Raw genomic sequence first — 20,714 nt, 5'->3', positions numbered from 1 at the left:
GCCAAGAGCCTCTCATTCCCTTATATTAAGTTGGGTTCCAAAAAATCTAGATTCAGTTCTGAGAGGCCTTCTTAACATGCTGTTTACTTCTTTCTTAGACTTTCTAACTGTAGAAACATCTTTACCTTGTTTGTGAGTTTTTAGACAGATACTTTGGAAAAATTTACTGAAGTCTAAGATAGATAAATTAGCCTAACATTTCCTTCCTTCATTGTTAGGACTTCTAATTTGACATATTCAGCTTTTCCCAAGGTTATTATCATTTCTACATCATCAGTTATTCCTAATTGATCTGAATTAAATTTGAGTTTAATTTTCATTATTATTTTTCTCTATACTGAGAAAAAATTTCAACCAGAGAAATCAAGAATTTTTCAGATACCTGTTTTTAGCAGAATGACATATAATAATGAAGACCTTATGTTCTCTGAATTGCCTTATCTTTATTAGGAAAGGATTAACCACATCTTCTAGCTGGATGTTCTGTAGTGTATTCCTAAAATTTTATTGCTTTCATTCTGAAGGAATGTAGGGATTCTAGGAACTGGAGGCAAGGAAGCAGGACATTCTAAGTTGTACAATCTAAATGGGAATAGCCCTGAGCAAAGGTATGCAGTAAGAATTGTATATTCTCCCAGTTTTGCCAGAGAATAGCAAGTGGACCATTTTCTTTATAACAGGGAATGTATCAAATGAAATAAGTATAGAAAATGAGGTTCAAGTCAGTTTGTAAAGGATTTTAAATGCCCATTAGATGACTTTGTATTTTATATGAGAGACAGTAGGTTAACTTTTCTTGAACAGGGACCTGGCTTGGTCATTTTGTACCTTTGACAGCTTTGTGGAGGGTATATTAGAGCGAGAAGAGGCTAATGACAGGGAGACTGTTTGGCAAGTTTTGCAGTAACCTGAACTCTCATCCGGGTTGTGTGGATTAAGAAAAAGGGATAATAAAAATGTTAAGGAAATAAAGCTGACAAACTTGTGTAGGATTGTGTTAGCATCTAGTTAGTGAGGAAGAATGAAGAATTACAAATGACTCTAGAGGTACAAATCTGCTTGGCTAAAAGAAATGGGAAGCCTGCAGAAGAATCAGGGGGAACTAGGTGGGAATAAAATGGTATAGGGAGAAAGACTGACTTCTGTAGTAGACATGTTGAGTTTGAGATATCTGTGGAATAGGCACTGAAATATCTTTTAGACACTTTATTGGAGTATCTCAGGAGAGAGAAGTAGGCTGGTTGTGTGTATTTGGGAGTTGTCTGGACAGACCATACAGACTAATGAGATCCTCAAGAGAAGGAATTGGATCTATATATGGGGGTAACATTAGGGGTTGTGATCCTGCATAGGAGATGTCAGATATGTAGAAGGAGAAACAGAAGAGACCTGGGTCATGAAAACCCAAAGAGGCAGGAGGATAAAGACAGAATGGGTGGTCTACAATGACACATGATGTGGAGAGTTAAAGAATCAGAACATAGTAAAAGCTAATGGATTTAGCAATTAAGAAATCTTTACTAGTTAGTTGCATGGGAGTGGAGGGACTGGAACAGAAAAGGTGAGCCAGTCTTTTTCTTGGCTTTGGGCTATGAAAAGGACAGTTCTGGAATGCTAATGGGAAGGAATGGCAGGAGTCGGTGATCAATGAGAGCCTAAAGATGCAGAAAGAGAGAAGGAAAAAAAGAGGAAGAGGGAGGGAGAAAGAGAGAGGTAAAGATGAAGGCAGCAGTCTCTGAGAGGGAAACAGAATGAGGATTCACAGGAATATCAGAGGGACAATTAGAGGATTTGGGGTAAACCATGAGGTCACATATGGGTTTCATCCATGTGAAACCTTACTTGGAGTTTGATTGGGAGACTAGGGAATAATTCAAGACTGTATGTGTTAGAAAAGACTTTGAGAAGTGAAAAATGCATGTTGTGTAAATGAAAGGGTATAGGAAAAGTAAAGGAGGTTTTGAAAGATAGTTGGGAATAGACTCCAGTGTTGGCTAGTGGGTACCTGGAGTGGGATGTAAGAGGTCTTTGGGACTGGATTGTCAACATGAATGTTGAGTTCTTTATGAGAATGACTGTGTGGAGTCAAGGAAGAGAGGAAACACATTTATTCATCACCCACATGGTGCCAGACTAGAGTGTTGTGTTTGGCATGCCCCCTTGTGACCAGGGAACGGTCAAGAGAGGAGCACAGCAAGTCAAGTGCTAAATTCCAAAAGTATGAACCTCCTCAAAATGGAAGTAGAAACCAGGCAGTGCCTGGAGTCAGAAGATCTGAGTTCAGATCTGGCCTCAAACAGTTGTTAACTCTGAGACCCTGGGTAAGTCACGTAACCTTGATTTGCCTCCATTTCCTCATCTGTATCTATATCAGCACCTGCCTTGCAATAATTGTGGGGATGATCAGTAAGATTACAACTGTAAAGTCCTTGGCACAGTGCCTGGCACTTAGGGAGCACTCCTCTTCTTCCTTCCTCCTCTTCTTCGTCCTCCTCTTTCCTAAAAAAGTCTGAAAAAAATCAGTGTAGAAGCTTAGCCTTACCCCCCCCCCTTCCGCTTTGGGAGTAGAAGTTAGATGGGAAGAGTGGATATCAGAAACCAGATGGAAAGAATGCTCTATATCACTGATGAGTGATTAAGAGAAGTTCAAGGGAAGCAGCCCTGAGGGTCTGTTCCCCGCTGCTGAGCCTGGCAGTGCAGACAGAAAAGAAAGGACAGGAGTTGGAGGGGCTTTTGTCCCATTAGTGTCCAGGTTATTGAGATATCAATCTGGAAAGCCATTGAGAACCGGGGCCAAAAGATTACTAACCAGTGCACATCTTTGACCCAGAAGTGCCCCCTTCTAGACCTGTGCAGAGAGGTCAGATAAAGAGGAAAAACCCACATATGGACAAAGTGGAGTGCCCTTCTATTATTGGGGAATGGTTGAACAAATGGCATAAGAATCTATATTAGAATCCTTTTCTGTAGGAGATGATGAAAGGGACAGTTTTGGGGAAATTGATACAGTATGAAAGAACAACCAAGAGAGCAGCATATACCATAACAACAACAACATTGTAAAGGTGTAGGTAATCTGGGCAATGCAGTGATTCTCCCTGATTACAGAGAATTACGTACTCCCCACCTTCTGACAGGTGGTAGACTCAAGGCACAGAGTAAGAAAAACATTTTTGGGACATTGTCAGTGCATGACTTTGTTTTACTTGATTATGTTTATTTGTTACAAGAATTTTCCTTTTCTTTTTTCCAATGGGGATGGAGGGAGAGTAAGGTTTTTGTTAATTTAAAAAAGAAATAATCGAATAAAAAGCCTGTTGAATAACTAATGATTGCTATTTTTATTCTTGTTTATTCTCTACTTTGTTGTGCCCTATATTTTTGTCATCTGAAAAAATTGTTCTCTAAGTGAGGTTCAATTTCCTTATGGTTTTGTTTTTATTGTTAATATACTGTCATGGAAAGTGCAAAAGACTTAAAAACTCCCTCATTTCAGAGATTGAAACAAGAGGGCAAATGAATCATCTAAGGTCATACAACTATCTACTGGAAGAGCCAGTATTAGAAGTCCTGTCTTCTGCATCCTAACAGCCTTTCCTCTTGCTTTTTTTGTTTATTCTTTCACAGAACTTGTATTAGAAACCACCTTTTTAGTCCAACATTTACCCCAAATAATCTCAAATTCCAAGTTAGAAAAATCTAAATAATGAGTTTTTACTATATTTGAACCCAGTATTTTAATAGTTTAATAGTTTTGACTTATGTGCACAGTAACTTTGCAGGGAAATTCATTGTATAAGGATTTCTAGTTTAGTTCCCCCCCCCAAAGGCTAACCTAAAAGTTATGTACATATTTTAATGTTCTTTACTACCATTTTGTACTTAATTTAAAAGATTACTTCAGTATTCATTGTTTTTTAAAATATATTGTGAACTTTTTGGTCAGTGAACTGAGTGTTTGCACTTAATCATTTTTACAACTACCATGAAATACTTCTGTTGGGGGCAAGGTCTTCCTTTTTTGTTTACAGCGCTGTCCTGATTTAACTGCTCTTTGATTCTAGAAGTTACTGTTCAGTTCATGTGATCCCAAGATCACAGTGACCCCCCAACCTTTGTGTCAGAAGTTTTGACTTGTGGATCAAACCAGTGCAGTCATTCTCCTCCCAGAAGCGGAGAAGCCTTTCTGTCTCTGTGTGGCCGGGACAGGCTGGTGGTTAGTAGTATTTTTAGAAGCCGACCTCGCTCTACAACTATGTAAGCCCTGGGCGAAGATGGTAGTTTGGAGTCACAGGGTAAACTGGGCTCCTTTCCCACTGTGTGCGAGCTGGGAGCGGAGCAGGAAGGAAGGCCTGTTTATCAGGCTCGGCCGTGCCACCATGGCTGAGTAGGCAGCAGAGAAGCACAATGCCGCCCTGGGACAAAGCAACTTTTTCACTGAGTGGCCAAATATGTGAGGAAAAAATTTTCGGGTAAGTGAAAGAGAAACTTTGGTGATTGTGTGAAGCTCAGTAGAAGTTTGTGGGGCTGGGATTTCAGGGAGGAGGCTGTGCTGCTGCAGCCAAGTGCAGGCTTTGTCTCCAGTGGCTTTTTAGACTTGCCAAACAGTTTGCAGTAGGAAGTTAACAGAGGCTCAAGGAAGTAGTTTACTTTCTAAAAATAAGAGTTTGATTTTTTTTTTTTAATTTTGAGATTTGTTCAGAGAACGAGGTGAGCCTCCATCTCTCATTTTAGGACAGTGGTTCTTTGCTTCCCTTTGGTATGGGCAACTGACATTTCTCTTTTCTTATTTTTTTTTATCAAAATCACAAGGACCAGCAATGATAATAACACTTTGGGGGGTAAATTATTACTGGGATTTAAAGAGTATAACATTAATTATAAGAATAATTATAAGAATTATAACAATTTTTTGTCTTAAAAAACTGCAAGAAATTAATTCAGAGTGTTATTTAAACAACTGTAAAGTACAATTTTTCTCTTCATTGAAACTTGTATTATTATCATTGGTTTTCCACTCACTTGTTCCTGCTTTTCAAAATGTAATTTATCTCATAATTACTTAGTGGAAAGTCTTGACATTTTTCCAAGAATTTTCCTGTGAACTTTTTAGTAGCGTTTGAGCAACAAACTGTTCATGCTTCTTACTTTATGTAGTATGTATAAACGTGAATAACCAGGGTTGGTTTTGAATTTTTCTAGTGGAGTGTGAGAACATGAATCGCTTTGATGGATCAGACAGAAGTGTTCGACAGCACCAGGATGGCTTTTGGAAAAGGCCCCCCCAGAGATGGAGTGGCCAGGAGCACTACCGCCTCAGCCACAATGACAGCTACCGGCAGCATGGGAAGACGGACCTAAGCAGGTAGCTGCCACCACTCACTCACTTGCTCACTCTTTTCCTGCCTGCACAATGACTTTTTCTTACCCAGACTGTGAGCCAGGTTTTTGGAGGCACACAGACATCCTATTGTCAGAGCACCAAGGTTGGTGATGTAAGACTAGGAGCAGGATGGTTTATCATCACTTCCCTCTGTTAGTCCTTAGGGCTTAAAGCCTGTTTTCATTATCTTCACCATAGATTCTATCCATAGTTAAAATGTAGACTTTAGGAAAGACTCAAAACAGGTTCTGGATTGATCTAATTTTTCATTTGTTAATGTTTATGGTATTTCTTACTTAAAAGATAAATTCATGGATCTCTGATTCTCTCAGTGCTGGATCCTGATTGTAGCCCTTTAAAACACAAGAGAGATACTGTGGTCAAAATCCTCATATCCCTGCAGCCCACTAGCTGGCTGTTAATGAAAATAATAATAATAATAATAAGTAATAATAATTAATATTACAGAACACTCAGTAAGTGCCAGTCCCTGTGTTTTACAATGATCATGTGATCCTCACAGGAACCTGGGAGGGAGGGGCTATTCTCATTTTCAATTTACAGGTAAGGAACGTGAAAAGAGAGAGGTTAAGTGACTTGCCCAGAGTCACACAGGATAGTCTGAGGCTGGGTATCTCTGAGAACAGAGTTATTTTGGACCTTGGATAGTTCATAGCACTACTATGAAGTGATTGTTCTAGTTCATTTTGTGTCCGACTGAGTTGGAATTTTTCAATGGATAGCTGGAAATTAGACTATATGAAGTAAAATGTATTGTGTAATGGGCAAAATCTTTTCTAACCTGTTCTCATCAAGAGAACTCAATACTTTGTGAAATAGTTCAAATCACCTTTCTCTTTAGTTTATAAGATCAAACTCCTTTTGATATGTCTCAATTAGAAATTGTTAGATGTCTGTGGAGTTTTGTGAGAATGAATTCTAGAACCTTTCTGCCCTGCACATTCAACTGAGTGGCACAGGTTTTTCCTAGAATTATAATTGCAAGGGACCTTAGAATATAGCCTAGACTAAATGAATCCATGGCATAAGTGAAAAGAGAACTGGCCTTGCAGCCAGTCTCAGTATGACCTGGCCTCACATCTTGCCTCTAAAACATGATGGCCTATTAACCAAGGCAGTGCCCCCTAACTGCTCCCAGATACTTGCCCTGAGGTCTCTAGATGGAATTCCTCTCCAAGATATAGCTACACTGAAATCACAGGTTGCTCCAGTTTAAAAGAAAGGCTAGGGAGTTACTGAAGGCACAGTCCATAATGATGGGACATACTGGAAATCCTTTTAAGTTTTGGGGAGATAAATGAACACATTTTCTCTGCCTGAAAGTGCTGGTCTCCATGATTATGTAGGCATGCAGTTTGTAGTTTCTTGTGACAATTTAGTACAGGAGATACTTGTTATGTGCATCCTCTTCAAATATAGGGAGGGTTCAAGTCATACAAGTCACAGCCAGAGCAGCCTCTCTCCATAACATTAGTCATCTCATCACTGGCACGAACCCAACATGGATACAAGTGTGTCAGATGCAAAGAGGTTAAGGGATAGAGCACATAGACAGCTTTAAATTTGGTAAAATAGTGGGTATAATGTAACATAGCTGCTGGAAAAGTAACAACAAAGCACTGCTTTTTTTCTTTTTCTAATTATTTTTTTAATCTTTATTTAAATATTTGTTGATTTATTTTTCCAACTACTTGCAACAGTGGTTTTCACCTGTCATTTTTTGGCAGGGTTCTGAGTTTTACATTTTTCTCCCTCCTTTCCTTTCCTCCCTCTCCCTCTGACAGAAAGCAGCCTAATATAGGCTCTACATGTATAACCATGCTAAACATAGATCCATATTAATCATGTTGTTAAAAGAAGATCAAATCCAAGCAGAAGAAAAAACATTAGGAAAAAAAGACTTAATACATCTCAGAAAATTTGAAGCTAGTAAGCTTTGGTCTGCAAAGATCATACTGATGATTAGCCCATCAAGAGACAGGTTTGTATGTACAGGTTGTCATATATTATCATCATATAGTGCAGACTAGTATTTGCTGGGCCTTGTACCCTGGTTTCCTTACTGATACAGAAGTAATCGAAACCATTTAAGGCCAAGAGACTTATGTAGTAGCCAGACCATCTCCAGTGGTCCTGTTTCCTATCAATCAGGTTCTGGATTGGAACGATTCCAGTAAAAGCAAGTGAGAAGGACACCTTGCACAGCAGACCCCTCACTATAATAAACATAATTGTACAACTCACACCTCCAATCATTTGATTGATTGGTATGCTCATTTTCCATATGAAGGACTAGTGGTAGTAGTAGTAGTAATATTGATATGCTCAATCATGTTGATAGTTTCCCCTAATATTGAACCAATCCTGTATTCCTGGTATAAATTCTACTTGATCATATTGTATTATCCTAGTGATAGCTTTGCTAATATTTTATTTCAAAGTTTTGTATCCATTTTTATTAGGGAAAATGATCTATAATTTTCATTCTCTGTTTTTACTGTACCTGGTTTAGGTATCAGCATTATCTTGGTGTCATAAAAGGAATTTGACAGAACTCTTTCACCCATTTTTCCAAATAGTTTATATTGAATTGGAGCTTGTTGTTCCTTGAATGTTTGATAGAATTTACTTATGAATCCATTTGGCCCTGGAGATTTTTTCTTGGGGTGTTGGCTTGTTCAGTTTCTTTTTCTGAGATGGGATTATTTGAGTATTTGATTTCCTCTTCTTTTAATATGGGAAGTTTATATTTTTATAAATATTCATCCAAAACATTGCCATTAAGTAAGCATGGTCCTGAGATTTCAGGTGCTCAGCTAATCATGGGAAAAGGCATGAGGTTCCACTGAGTTGGAACCAAGTAGAGCTGAAGGTGTCATAGGTAGAACTGTGTCCCCAAGATCTTGACTCCAATTTGACCTTGGATTTATGTGGACTTTGTGACCCTGAACAAGTCCTGCCTCAGTGATCCCCAGGCAGCAGGCTCAGAGGAGAAGTGCTGTTGTATATATAGTGGTAGATAGAGTTTCCTTATCAGGAGTTCCCTAGACTTGGAAAATCAGGAAATTTGATCAACTGTGAGTACATTATATCTTTCTACAAATTATAAACAGGAGGATCATGTCTTAATTATTTAATTATATTTTATCTCCTCTAGTGCCTAGCACAATATATTATAAACAATTATTAAATAAAAAAATTAGATTTGAGATAAAGGAATGCAATTTGAACCCACTTTTGTGGAATTTTGGTCAAGATACTTAACTGCTCTCAGTTTTCTTCTATGTAAAGTGAGGGGTGAACTTGGTAATATTTAAAGTCCTTTCCAGTTCTAGCTCTAAATTGTAGCTATAGTTCTGTGATTAGATGACTTGGATTGATTGACTATTCCAAGTCTGCTCAACTTTTCTCAAGTCTCTAGCCTTACTTTTATGCCCAATTTCACTTCTAACACCTTTCGTCCCCCCTCCTCAACCTCCAGTCCCTCCATTTGCTCTGTAGATTGCTTCATGTTTTCTTGGACAAATGAAGACCATCAAAACGAGTCCACATCTTGACTGCGTTTCCTTTTCTTATTTTATAATATTCCCTTTCTTCACTGAAAATATTCAAAAAACTAAGCTTACTACTAATTTTTACATTTAAATCAATTAATGTCAGTAAAGTAAAATAAATTTTTAAGTAGCTCTTTAAGTCCTTCTCTGGATTCTTGTCCTATTCATTCTTAATCAGTTTTCCTTCTGTGGTTGTAGTTTTTCAGCCCTCTGTTATTCTAATTCTGCTTCTTTCATTCTGCATTATTTCATATTTCTCATAAGTGTTAGTCTTAATTGCTTTGTGCTATTCCATTCCACCACAAGTTTTAAAATGATTGCTTCTTTGCTTCTTCCATATAACCTTATTTCCAGCCATTGCAATTACATAAAAAGCTGTTGTGAAAATCTTTGAATAAATAGGGTTTTTTGGATTTTTTGATGATATATCTTGGGGGGGGGGGGGTTCTAATAATCAAGCCACTGGATCAAATTATGTGATTATCTTTGTAACTTTTATTTTTATACTAACATATTGTTCTCTGAAAATATTCAGTGTTTGAAATTCCACCAGCCAAAAATGAGTGTACCTATTATTTCACAACCTTTTCAGCATTGAAAATTCATTGATTTTGATTATCTTTACCAATATGATGAATGTGAGTTGGTTACTTCAGAATTGTCTTAATTTTCATCTCCTTCATTAATTAGGTTAAGCATATTTTCAATTGGTTATCATTCATATTTATTCTTTTGGAAATTGTTCATATCTTTTGATACATGAACTCACAGTTATCACTGTGACTTTTTTATAGTTCTGTATAAGTTTTAAATGTTATTTTTTCTGCCATTTGCCATATTTTCCTACTTTCTTTTAATTATATTTTTTGTGGACACTGTTTCTAATATAATCTAATATCATCAATAATCTTTCCATTTAACATTGTAAATAAAGACTATCAGACTACCTTCTGTGGGAATCAAGATTAGGGGAAAAATTGTAAAATTCAAACACAAATAAATAATAATCTTCCATTTATAAAATATATTATATAAAATAAATTAATTTCGCTCCACAATTTAGAAAAATATACATTTCTTTTAGATTTTTTTAAAGTTGTCTTTCCACAAGGAATCCACTAGGGTATATAGTGTAAATTAGTGATATCAAACTCAAATGGAAATGGATTCCTGCAAGCTGCATATTGATGTAGAAAACCTCAAATTAAACATTTTTTCCTTAAATATTTCCCAATTACATTTTAAATCTGGTTCAGTTCATACTTCATACCTGGCCACTTTTACCCCAGACTGACAATGATACCTCTAGGTGAGCTATGGGTTCAGTTTTTTCCCTACTAAACTGACAGTTTTCCCCAAAATGTTTGTTAAATAATGGATCCTTTTCCCAGTCTTTCATATACTTTTAGTGATGTAATCATTCTATATCTTTGCTCTCTCCTCTCCCTCTCCTTGATATTATAAAGTTTTGATGACAATGGCTTTGTAATTTTTAAAATTGTTAGAGTGCAACCCTGTACCCCCCAATAGTTTTCCATTTCAGTGTGACTTCTCAATATTCTTGTACACTTGATTTCCATACAGATTTCATTCTGTCTAGTTTTATAAAGAAACCCCTTAGTATTTTGATTGGAATTGTATTAAAAATAAAATAATTTAGGGGCTATGGTAATTTTTATTATGTTAACCTGACCAATCTACAAATAGTGGTGTCGCTCCAGTTACTTAGGGTCTTCTTATTTAGATCTTTATAATTCTTTTTTTTTTAAGGTTTTTGCAAGGCAAATGGGGTTAAGTGGCTTGCCCAAGGTCACACAGCTAGGTAATTATCAAGTGTCTGAGACTGGATTTGAATCCAGGTACTCCTGACTCCAGGGCCGGTGCGGTGCTTTATCCACTGTGCCACCTAACCACCCCGGATCTTTATAATTAGAGTTCTTCCAAGGCAGATTGTTTGTAATTTTGGCTAGGTTTCATTAGAAACAGCTGGTCTTAATAGTATTTACCAAATATTTGATGCTTTTTGTTTCTGTAAAATAATTTCTAAAATTCTTTTTTCTTGATCTTTATTAGTAGTAGTTTGTGATTTGACTTCTTAATTTTCAGTGCCAGTGCCTCTACTATCTTTTCCCTTTTTTTACAGCATTTCTGTAATTTTCAATACTATGTCAAATAAAAAATGGTGGGAATATAGGCATTTTTGCTCTGTTTCTCATTTTGGTGAGAATATTTCTCAATATGTTTGATTTTGGCTTAAGGTATATGTTCTTTATCGGAAAGGAAAAAATTCCTTTATTCTTATTTTTAGGAAGCACATTTGATATTAACCCAGCAAAGGTAGCAGTAAAAAATAAAATTAAAAACTTCAGAATAGTATTAATCAATAAAATACAGAAATACATTAAGAAAATTATTCCTCACACTCAAGTGGGGTTTCTATCAGGTTTATAAGACCTGCTCTGTATTAGAAAGATTTATCATATCAACATAAAATACATAAATAAAAAATTGTCAACAGAACTCTTCTCCCCCAACATTTGCTTCTACAAATCAATACAGAAACATGCCTTCAGTAAGGCCCCCTTCCCTTCAACAACTGATCCTTTCACCTTTGTCTCCTTCCTCCTTGGGAACTTTGTTTGCTCTCTTTTTACTGCCCCCTCTATGGCAGCTTGTGTGGGTTTTCTCTGACCTTCAACGACATTCAGACTGTCTCTTTCTCTTGCCCCTGTAACCTATCATCCTACTTCTTTTAGCTGCCAAGATTACCGAATGAATTGTCTCTGCCTGCTGCCTTTACTGTCTTACCACCTGGTCTTTCCTTTATTTCCTATCATTTGGATACTCACCCCAACTGTAGGAAAATGACTTGTTGTCAAGGTCACCAGTGACTTCCCTCAGTTTAATTAGCTTCTTTACAGCTTTGGGCATTAGTGACTTCATTTTGCAAGTATTTACCAAGTATTTTGTGTAGGCAAAAAAAAAAACTGTGTTATTTACTCTCAGGACCCAAAGAACAAAATGCAAAGCTCTGTCCTCATGTGGTTTACCTTTTAGTGGAAAAGCTAAGATATAGTCATAAAAATATTACTCTTCTAATTTGTGTATAAAGTAAATATGTAATGAAAAGTATCAGATTCTTTGCAGGAAAAAATGACTGCTCGTAGCTGGAGAGAAATGAGAAAATTAAGTTTTTTAATGAAGGAGATAACATTTGTGTTTAAATTTGAAGGATATTAAGAATTAGATTAGCAGAATTGGGAAAAAAGAAAAAACCTTTTAGTTGGAGCTTTGAAATCAAATGCAAGAAGGTAGAAAGTCCTGGAGTGAGATGGAGAAATAGACTATCAAGGGGAGGAGAAGTCAATCTTGAAAGGCTCAAAGCAACACTTCTGTAACCAGGTTTATCATGACCAATATTTATGAGTGTGTGGGTGTGGGAATGGAGGGAAGCAACCTTCTTGGGAAGGAAAACCTTGGGGTGAAGCTCTTTGTAGAGAGTTGACTATAGAGAGTCTAACATTTGTTTTCTTAAACTATTGTGATCATTTGTGCCTCAGTCTCACTCTTCAAATTTGACCCATTATTGTCCTTTCAACTCCCAGTAAAATTTAGTGTGTCAGAGAAGAGTTCAAAAATTAAAAGTATATAATTAGAAATTATTTGGTATCCCTGGTAAGCTACTCAGCACAGATTTTCATGCTGACAAATTTTTTTTTTTCCAGAGGATCTCCCTATAGGGAATCCCCTCTGAGTCATTTTGAAAGCTACAGGGGAAGCAGCCTTTACCAGGGTCCTCGGATGTTGGTAGATGTACCTGAACACACTGTGATGCTGGATGAAATGACTCTGCGGCACATGGTCCAGGACTGCACTGCTGTGAAAACTCAGTTGCTTAAGCTGAAACGACTGCTGCATCAGGTCAGTGTGTGTGAAATGCTTGGAATTCTAGGCTAGGAAGGCAGACCTAGTGCTCATGGGTAATGAGTGTGCTTCCTTTGTCTTGTTGCTTCACAAGTATGTGTTTGGATTTCTTGTAAGAATAATGCCTATAGTATCAGATTTTTTTAAAATAAATGTGAGATGAAGAGTCTTGAGAAATTTTTAGTTATAGAATATGTGTGACAAAAACATGAAGTATCATGAAGATACTACATAATGTGGTCTTTAATGCATATCATTTTTGAGTAATGTCATTAATATATTATAGCCAAATCCCAAACTTAAATGGTAACGTTTATCTGGATGGTGCTTTTGTGTCTCCTACTTCTCCTCAGAGAACCCTTCCACTCCTTAATAGAAAGTGAAAAGTTCATCCAACAGGAAAAATGGTTTCTTGGCAGGCTCCGGGCAGCAGATTGCATGGACTATAATCTAATAGAGAGGTACCTTTCTTGAATCTCTGCCAAGTGGGCTATCCTGTTCCCTCAATTTCCAGTCTGGCAGATGCTGTTTGGCTCTTGGGTGGGAAAGATGGGGATATGACTTAGATCAGAACTGGGAATCAAGGGGAGGATTCTGCTAGTTGTATGATTGAATGAAACATTTATTAAGCACTTGCACTGGCCTAAGTGTTGGGAATGCAAATAGAAAAAGTAAATCGACCCTGTTGTCCAGGACTTAAATTCTAAGAGGGTGGACAACCCTCAGGCAGGGCTTCAGCTGCGAGGCAGATGGGAGGGTCCCCCTGCTCTTTGGGGTTCAGACACAAAACTGGATGGTCAGGCAGCTTCTTTAATGACATTCTCACTGATAAAATCCTATCAGTTTCTCATGTTGAACTATCTGATAGTGCCATGGATGTTGGTGATGAGAACTTTCTCTTCTGGATCTCCAATAATTACTCCTGGGAATTGAGTTAACACTAATCCTAGGGATTAAGAATGCATTTTAAGTAAATATCTGATCTGTGGAAGGGGACAGTGGCAAGTGAAGCAGTTCAGCTGATGGGGGCCATCATCATTATTGCCAGAATTTATAGAAAACTTTCAAAATATCTCATTTGATCCTTATAACTATCCTGGGGAGGTAGGACCTATTATTATCTCCATTTTACAGATGAGGAAACTCAGGCAAAAAGAGGGAGGGTCCCTTTCACAAAGGAAGAGACTTCTTATTCTCTAAGGTAGGGCAAGGGAAAAACTGGTGGAGGGAGAGAGTGGAGAGAAGAGAATCAGGGATTAGGATAATGATGATTATATAAACTCTGGGCTTTCAAGCTATTTAAAATGCTTATTTGCCACTTCATGATAGACTTTAATTCAGTTTACTTCAGTTTACATTTAAATATCTCTTTTGTCACAAAATAATATTTTTCTGGGTGCTTAGGAATGACCAGAGAGCAGCTAATATATGATCTCCATATTTATGGTGTTTATAGTTTATAGTGGGAAGATGTGATAAGTAACCTAATAACTATAATAGCCATGCATGATAATTGCAGAAGCCGTATTTAAAGATTTTTGAGCAGAAGAGTACCATACCTCTGTGGACTATGGCATCATAGATTTATAGTTGGCAGGGACCAGGGCTAAAGCTTTGAACCAATCTCCCCCTGAGTTTCTCTGAAGAGGTACAATAGTGCTTTGCTTGTACAGTCATTACATGGAAGCATTGTTGTTCGTTTTATCTAGTACCACAGACTTTTCATTTTGATAATGTAGTAAACATTTATTTCAGTGAGTGTAGACTATCTAGGTTGAGGTTTATCTGCTTCACATTTCTGACTATAGTCCCTACTTTCACACTTCATACATTTGTATCCTCTTCCCCACTGCAGAGAAGTGAGAGAGAGAGAGAGAGAGAGAGAGAGAGAGAGAGAGAGAGAGAGAGAGAGCGAGAGAGCGAGAGCCCACCTCCCCCTTCTGTCTGATACATACTGGCCATAGAACCCTGCACCAGGGCCATCCCCTCCTCTGCCTACCACAAATGGGCTTTCTTGGACTCTTTCAGATCAAAGTCTGTCTCCTTCTTGTATACTGTCCATCTCCTCTTCCTTCTTCTCCTCATCCAACTTCTACAACTTCCCCTACTCCTCCCTCTCCTTTCCTCTCTTCTTTCACTCTTCCTCCTCAGTAGTACAAAGTAACTAGTAATGTCTCATTGGGAGCTAGATATTGGGAAGGGAAAAAGAAAAAATATGACAGCAGAGAAATTGATTCTGGTGTATATAGAGTATGTGAGGTCAGTGTCCTGATAAACTCTGCTCTGGCCCAACTTCTTACTTCTGGAGAATATTTTCAATTCTGGGTCACATTTTAGGAATGGCATTAATAAACTTTAACATTTGAGACTGGGGGCGGCTAGGTGGCGTAGTGGATAAAGCACCGGCCTTGGAGTCAGTAGTACCTGGGTTCAAATCTGGTCTCAGACACTTAATAATTACCTAGCTGTGTAGCCTTGGGCAAGCCACTTAACCCCATTTGCCTTGCAAAAACCTAAAAAATAAAACCCCCCAAAAACAACATTTGAGACTAAGACTAGACTAAGCCCTTACTTTCTGGTCTAGATCAGAATTCAAATGTGAACTCAGAACAAACTGGGTGATTCTGTGCTGGTCACTTCTCCTCTCTTTACTTCAGTCTCCTGACTGCAAAATGGGGATAACAACTCCTGCCTCCCAGGATCATTGTGAGCAGTGAATGAGAAAGTCCTTACAAAGCTCTTTCCATAGAGCCTGGCACCTAAGAGGTGCTTGAGAAATGCTTTTCCCTTCTCCTTCTGTCATTTGGATTTTCATAGGTCTGGGCTTTCCTTGTTTTGGCTACTTTGGACATAGTTTTCAGTCCTCTTTATTTTTTCCTCCTACCTGAGTTTGGAATCTACCCAAGCCCTCATTTCCCCTCTTAGATTATTAGTTCTGATATGTCTTTTAAACTTTCTCTGGCTGTTTTATTTTTTTTTTTTTTCTGGGAGAGGGGCAGATTTTGTGGGCTGGAGGTTCAATGACTAAAGCATATTTACACATATATTTCCATTCCATAATTTGACTAATCATGGGAATAAGGAAGATGAAGTCTTGGTAGTCATAAAAAAGGAAAATGAGAGATCAAAGTGAAATAAATGGGGCAAGGCAGAAGGTGAAGATGAAGCAGAGAGGGGAATGAAAGAGCAAAAGATTCTATTCTCTTGTAGTAGGTAAACAGACTACTTTCAACTGATTTTTATCCTTAAATTTCCCAAGATTCTACCATGAGAGAAAGTTAGGTCAGCCTCTTTTCAGGGAAACAGTTCTTTTCTAGGTTTTGCTGGTAGTCATGACCAAATAGGCTTTTTCCTGGGGGTCAGATCAAACCATTTGATTATCCATCTTTATTAAAGCAAACAGCATACAGTACAATATAAGAAGGGATGTACAGAGATAATTTACTGCCCTTGAGGATAAAGCTGTTATTTTTAATGGAGTTTAAATTGTACAGTTTTAGGAGAAACCATTGAGAAAACTCTTTAACATTATTCTGGGTGAATTTGTGCATTCTTGGAGTTTAGAAAAATTCACTGGCTTAAGTAAAATTACCTTTAACCTCTATACCACAATGATAGGTGATCTTAACAATGTTGGTGTTTCCTCCAATATTGTATTACTTTCCTCCCAGAGAAAGGGGTCCTGCCCTGGGCTCAGAGGGGTCCCAGTTTCATTTTGATGATGGACTAGGAAAAACCCTAAGAGAGGGCAGCAGGTTTTTTTTTTTCACTTGTCTGGCTTATGTCCTCATTCAAGAGTAAAACTGGGGTAAACCTTTATGCCTGTTTAGTTATGGCTTGTGTCTAAAATCTCCTGAAAAGGGATTACTTCTTGAAAAGGTACTCAGTGTACAAAGTAGATAATTGGGGAGGGGGAGGGGGGTACATACACAATTTATTTCCTACTCCACAAAATCAATGCTTTAAAACACAAAGCCCTCTTAAGTGTACATTAATTAAAATGCTTAAAACAAATGTGTATTCATTTTATGTGTATTCTGGGAGTTGCAGAGTGTACTTCTTACTTAGAGCAGATACCACCTCTAGGATGCTTGACCCCTTGTGTTCTTTTGTCTTTACAAAAGTATCAGTTTGAATTATACATCAGTTATCTCTCAACTCTCATATGAGTGGAGTTATTTTTTTTTAAAATTTATTTGATGACAAATTTCCTCTTTTAAAAAAAATCATGAACATGGTGAGATTTGTAGTTTTTGTACTTTTCATGCAATTGTGTGACTAGGAATGGTTTCTCCTTTAGAAAACTATTGATGAAAATCTGTTTGTGCCCACCTTATTTTCAAGAAGAGATTTAACAGTAGGCTTTTATAGGTCAACCTTTCTCAGTAGCACACTTTCCTTTCCAACATATCTAGAATTAATCCCTCAAAGTTTTGAAAATTGTGGTGCTGACCACATCTTTAACCTCTGTATTTTGAATGGTACAACTGTTCATCTCATTTTTGTCTTTTTTAGTTTCCTTTCTAAATTGTCATGTATACATCAGACATCAAGATGGAGTTTCAGTAATATTCATAGAAGATATAATTTGTTAGAGGAATTATTGACAGATTCCAGTTTTTTTTTTTTTTTTGTGGTATTCAATCCTGCCTTTATGGATTCTTCATGAAAGGTCACACCAGGCTTTCAATAACTTGTTTTTCTCTCTCCTACTTCCCTCAGTTTTATGAGATGTGATACTGTTCCTTATCTTCCAATAATCTCCTCCCCAAGACTGGGAAAGAACTTTAAATTTTTGGTCAATGATCTTGTGATAGTTAAGCCATCTCCCTTTGATAAGGATACCAGTTCTGGTTGAGGGGAATTTGTGGTCTATTTTTGGCCCCTTCTTATGGCATTTGCTTTATGTTGCTTAAGTGAGATTTCATGGGGGCATCTTTTCTTGGTCACTTTGACTAGCTCTAGTGGGAGTTACCATTGTGTGACCTCTTCTTTTCCTCCTTATATGTGCTTTACAGCTTAGTGCTGTTTTGATCTTTGGGTCTGTTACATACAGTGAAATCATTGTAAATAGTTGTTTTTCTATCTCAGGATAATTTAATTTTTTGTAATGGTCAGTTTTGATCATTTTTTGACAATTATCAAAGAAAGTATTCATAATTTATAGCTGCGATATTTCTGTGTGCATATAATTGATAGAACCTTTACCCTCTTTCATTTCTTAATCAAAAAACATATTTTCAATTTTTTTTTCATTATCCTTCTAAACTCTATTTCCCTTGTGTTAAAATCAGAACATAGATCATTATCCTTCTAAACTCTATCTCCCTTTTGTTAAAATCAGAACATAAATCATAAATGCATATGTAATTATTGAGTAATATAAATAGATTTATCTGTAGGATCTTTGTAGCTTTCTCTGTTTTCTCATCTATTGCTGTAGATGTTGAAGAATAACATAAGCTTACCTTTAAAGTGATCTTGCCCATATTGAGCCAAGGCATTGTGCTTTCTAAAGTTCTGTAGAAATAATTTTATCAGTCTCTTTTTCCTTTCTTTCTAGCCTTCCTATCCTTCCCATTGTCGTTTTTTGAAAGTCTTTGTTGAAAGTTTATTCATTTCTCTTTGGAGATTTTTTCCTCTTTTTTCCCCCCTTTATTTTAAAACATTTATTTATTTTTCCAGCTACATGCAAAGGTAGTTTCAACAGTCATTTTTTGATAAGCTTTTGAGTTTCTCATTTTTTCTCCCTTCTTCCCTTTCCTCCCCTGACAGAAAGCAATCTAATATAGATTAACTTGAATAATTATATTTCCCATATTATTTTTGTTGTTTGTCCTTCATTCTTGAAGAAGACCATGACATCAGGGAGATGATGCCGTGACAAGCACATGAACTGGATTGGAGTGAGGGGGTGCTGTGCTAAGTCACAAGCCTCACTTTCTCCTCCAGAAGCATCTGGGTCTAGTGACCAGATATGGAATTGGACAACTGGAGATGACCCTGGATGTGAGGCAGTCAGGTTCAAGTTACTTGCCCAAGGTCGTATAGCTAGTAAGTTGGGAAGTGTCTGAGGCTAGATATGAACTCCTGTCCCCCTGTCTCCAAGGCCAGTATTCTTATCTGTTGTGCCACATAGCTGCCCCATTTCCATATTATTAATCATGTTGTAAAAGAAGAATCAGAACCAAAAAAAAAGCCACATGAGGAAAAAAATGAATTATTATTTGTTTTGCATTTTATAATGTTTTCTATCTCTTCTTTGGTCATAAACTATTCCCCTTTCCAAAGATCTGACAGATAAACTATTCCTTGTTTTCCTAATTTGTTTATGGTGTCATTCTATATCAGTTTTGACCTTATCTTGTTTTAGGGTGTAAGATTTTACTCTATACCTAGTTTCTGCCACACTACTTTTCCAGTTATCCCAGCAGTTTTTCATCAAATAGTGAGTTTTTATCTTAGAAGCTGGAATCTTTGGATTTATCAAGCAGTAGATTACTATAATCATTTGCTGTTTCTTTTGTACCTAATCTATTCACTGATTCACTACTCTGTTTCTTATCCAGTACTAGACAGTTTTGATGATTGCCACTTTTATAATAGTTTTAGATCTGTTATAGGTATCTATTTGAAATACACTTTGTCCCTTTCCTTCTGTATGAAGAAGAAACTTAAAAAAGTTTTCAAAATAATTTTTCCCAACTCTTCTACTTTTGGGGGACATATCTTTGTGACTAAGTTAAAAATATCTGAAAGACAAAATAGCTTTGTTGACCTCACTGATGATGTTTATCAACAATGGACTTTTCAGCACTGTCAAATGCTGATAATCTTGGTAGCTTTTTAAACTGTATGTTAGTTATGTCTATTTCAAGTGTCTTGGAACATGTAGGAAGATACCAGTGTTTTCAGCTTACAGGAACCAATTGGGTAAGTTGGTAATTTGTTAATGGATTTTCCAACAGTTTAATAAAATATGAAAAATGTTATATTATACACACTAGAGTTTTTCATAAGGGAATCTTTAAAAGGGTGGAGTGGGTTAACATGGATAGATACCAAACATACATACATACATATCCATATTTATATATGTATTTTGTTGTTTTTGTTGTTGTTGTAATGTTATTCTTTTGAGAAAACACCATTTTCCCCTTGACAGCATAGATTGATTAGGGACATTAGCTCTTTTTATTAGGGGGAACTACTTTTCATTTCACTAAAATCTTGATATCACCAAAGGTTTGGACAATGATCACCTTGCTAACAGGAGAATCCTCTTAAAAGGTCAATGAGTCATTTTGAGTAGTATCTTCACTCAGCGCAAATTCAATCAATGCAAATTATTAATTGAAGCCAGAAATCCTGCTGAAACAACAGGAAAGCGTCTAAGATACTTAGAACAAAGTGACAAAGAATAGTTAAGTGGTGTTTGTGTTATTTTATTATTTTGAAGTCAAGGTTAAAGGAAGCATGCTGCATCGCCCAACAAAAATTTGTCAAGGACTGTAATCCTCCATATTACCAGTGAGTTTAATAATGAAATGTAATAATGCCATGTGAATGTGACCTTGAGGGCCACGTTTAGCCAGTAGGTCACAGGTTGATAACCATCTGGTCTTGAATGAACTTTGTACTTCATATTTACACATGTAATTAATGTGTTGAGTTTCCTGTCTTATGAAACCTGAACATTCCAAGACTTTTGAGATGGTTATATTTTCAGTGTTCCTTGGAACATGGTCATTTTGTTATTAGAATTAATTATTTAGTTAAGCCAGAGAGATTTTTCTAAAAGACTATTATCATTCAGAATATTCATAATGACA

The 20,714-nt window shown here is 36.8% G+C and overlaps 1 protein-coding gene across 10 annotated transcripts in view; it reads left to right on the top strand.

The window, feature by feature from the left end:
* The window catches only part of CCSER2 (coiled-coil serine rich protein 2), a 110,460-nt gene that overhangs the window by 48,690 nt on the left and 41,056 nt on the right, over window positions 1-20,714 (top strand). For 9 of the 10 annotated variants that reach the window (XM_074232563.1, XM_074232565.1, XM_074232564.1 and 6 more), the window contains 2 exons: window positions 5,203-5,365; window positions 12,684-12,879. In XM_074232563.1, coding sequence (XP_074088664.1) covers window positions 5,203-5,365; window positions 12,684-12,879 — 359 coding nt within the window. Of the gene's footprint in view, window positions 1-3,914; window positions 4,473-5,202; window positions 5,366-12,683; window positions 12,880-20,714 lie in introns of those variants that run through there. The other variant, XM_074232572.1, reaches the window with a different exon arrangement.

Source organism: Macrotis lagotis, chromosome 4, assembly GCF_037893015.1.
Source record: "Macrotis lagotis isolate mMagLag1 chromosome 4, bilby.v1.9.chrom.fasta, whole genome shotgun sequence".
Taxonomy (NCBI): domain Eukaryota; kingdom Metazoa; phylum Chordata; class Mammalia; order Peramelemorphia; family Peramelidae; genus Macrotis; species Macrotis lagotis.
The sequence above is the reverse complement of the archived record's forward strand: the minus strand, read 5'-3'. Positions and strand labels throughout refer to the sequence as shown.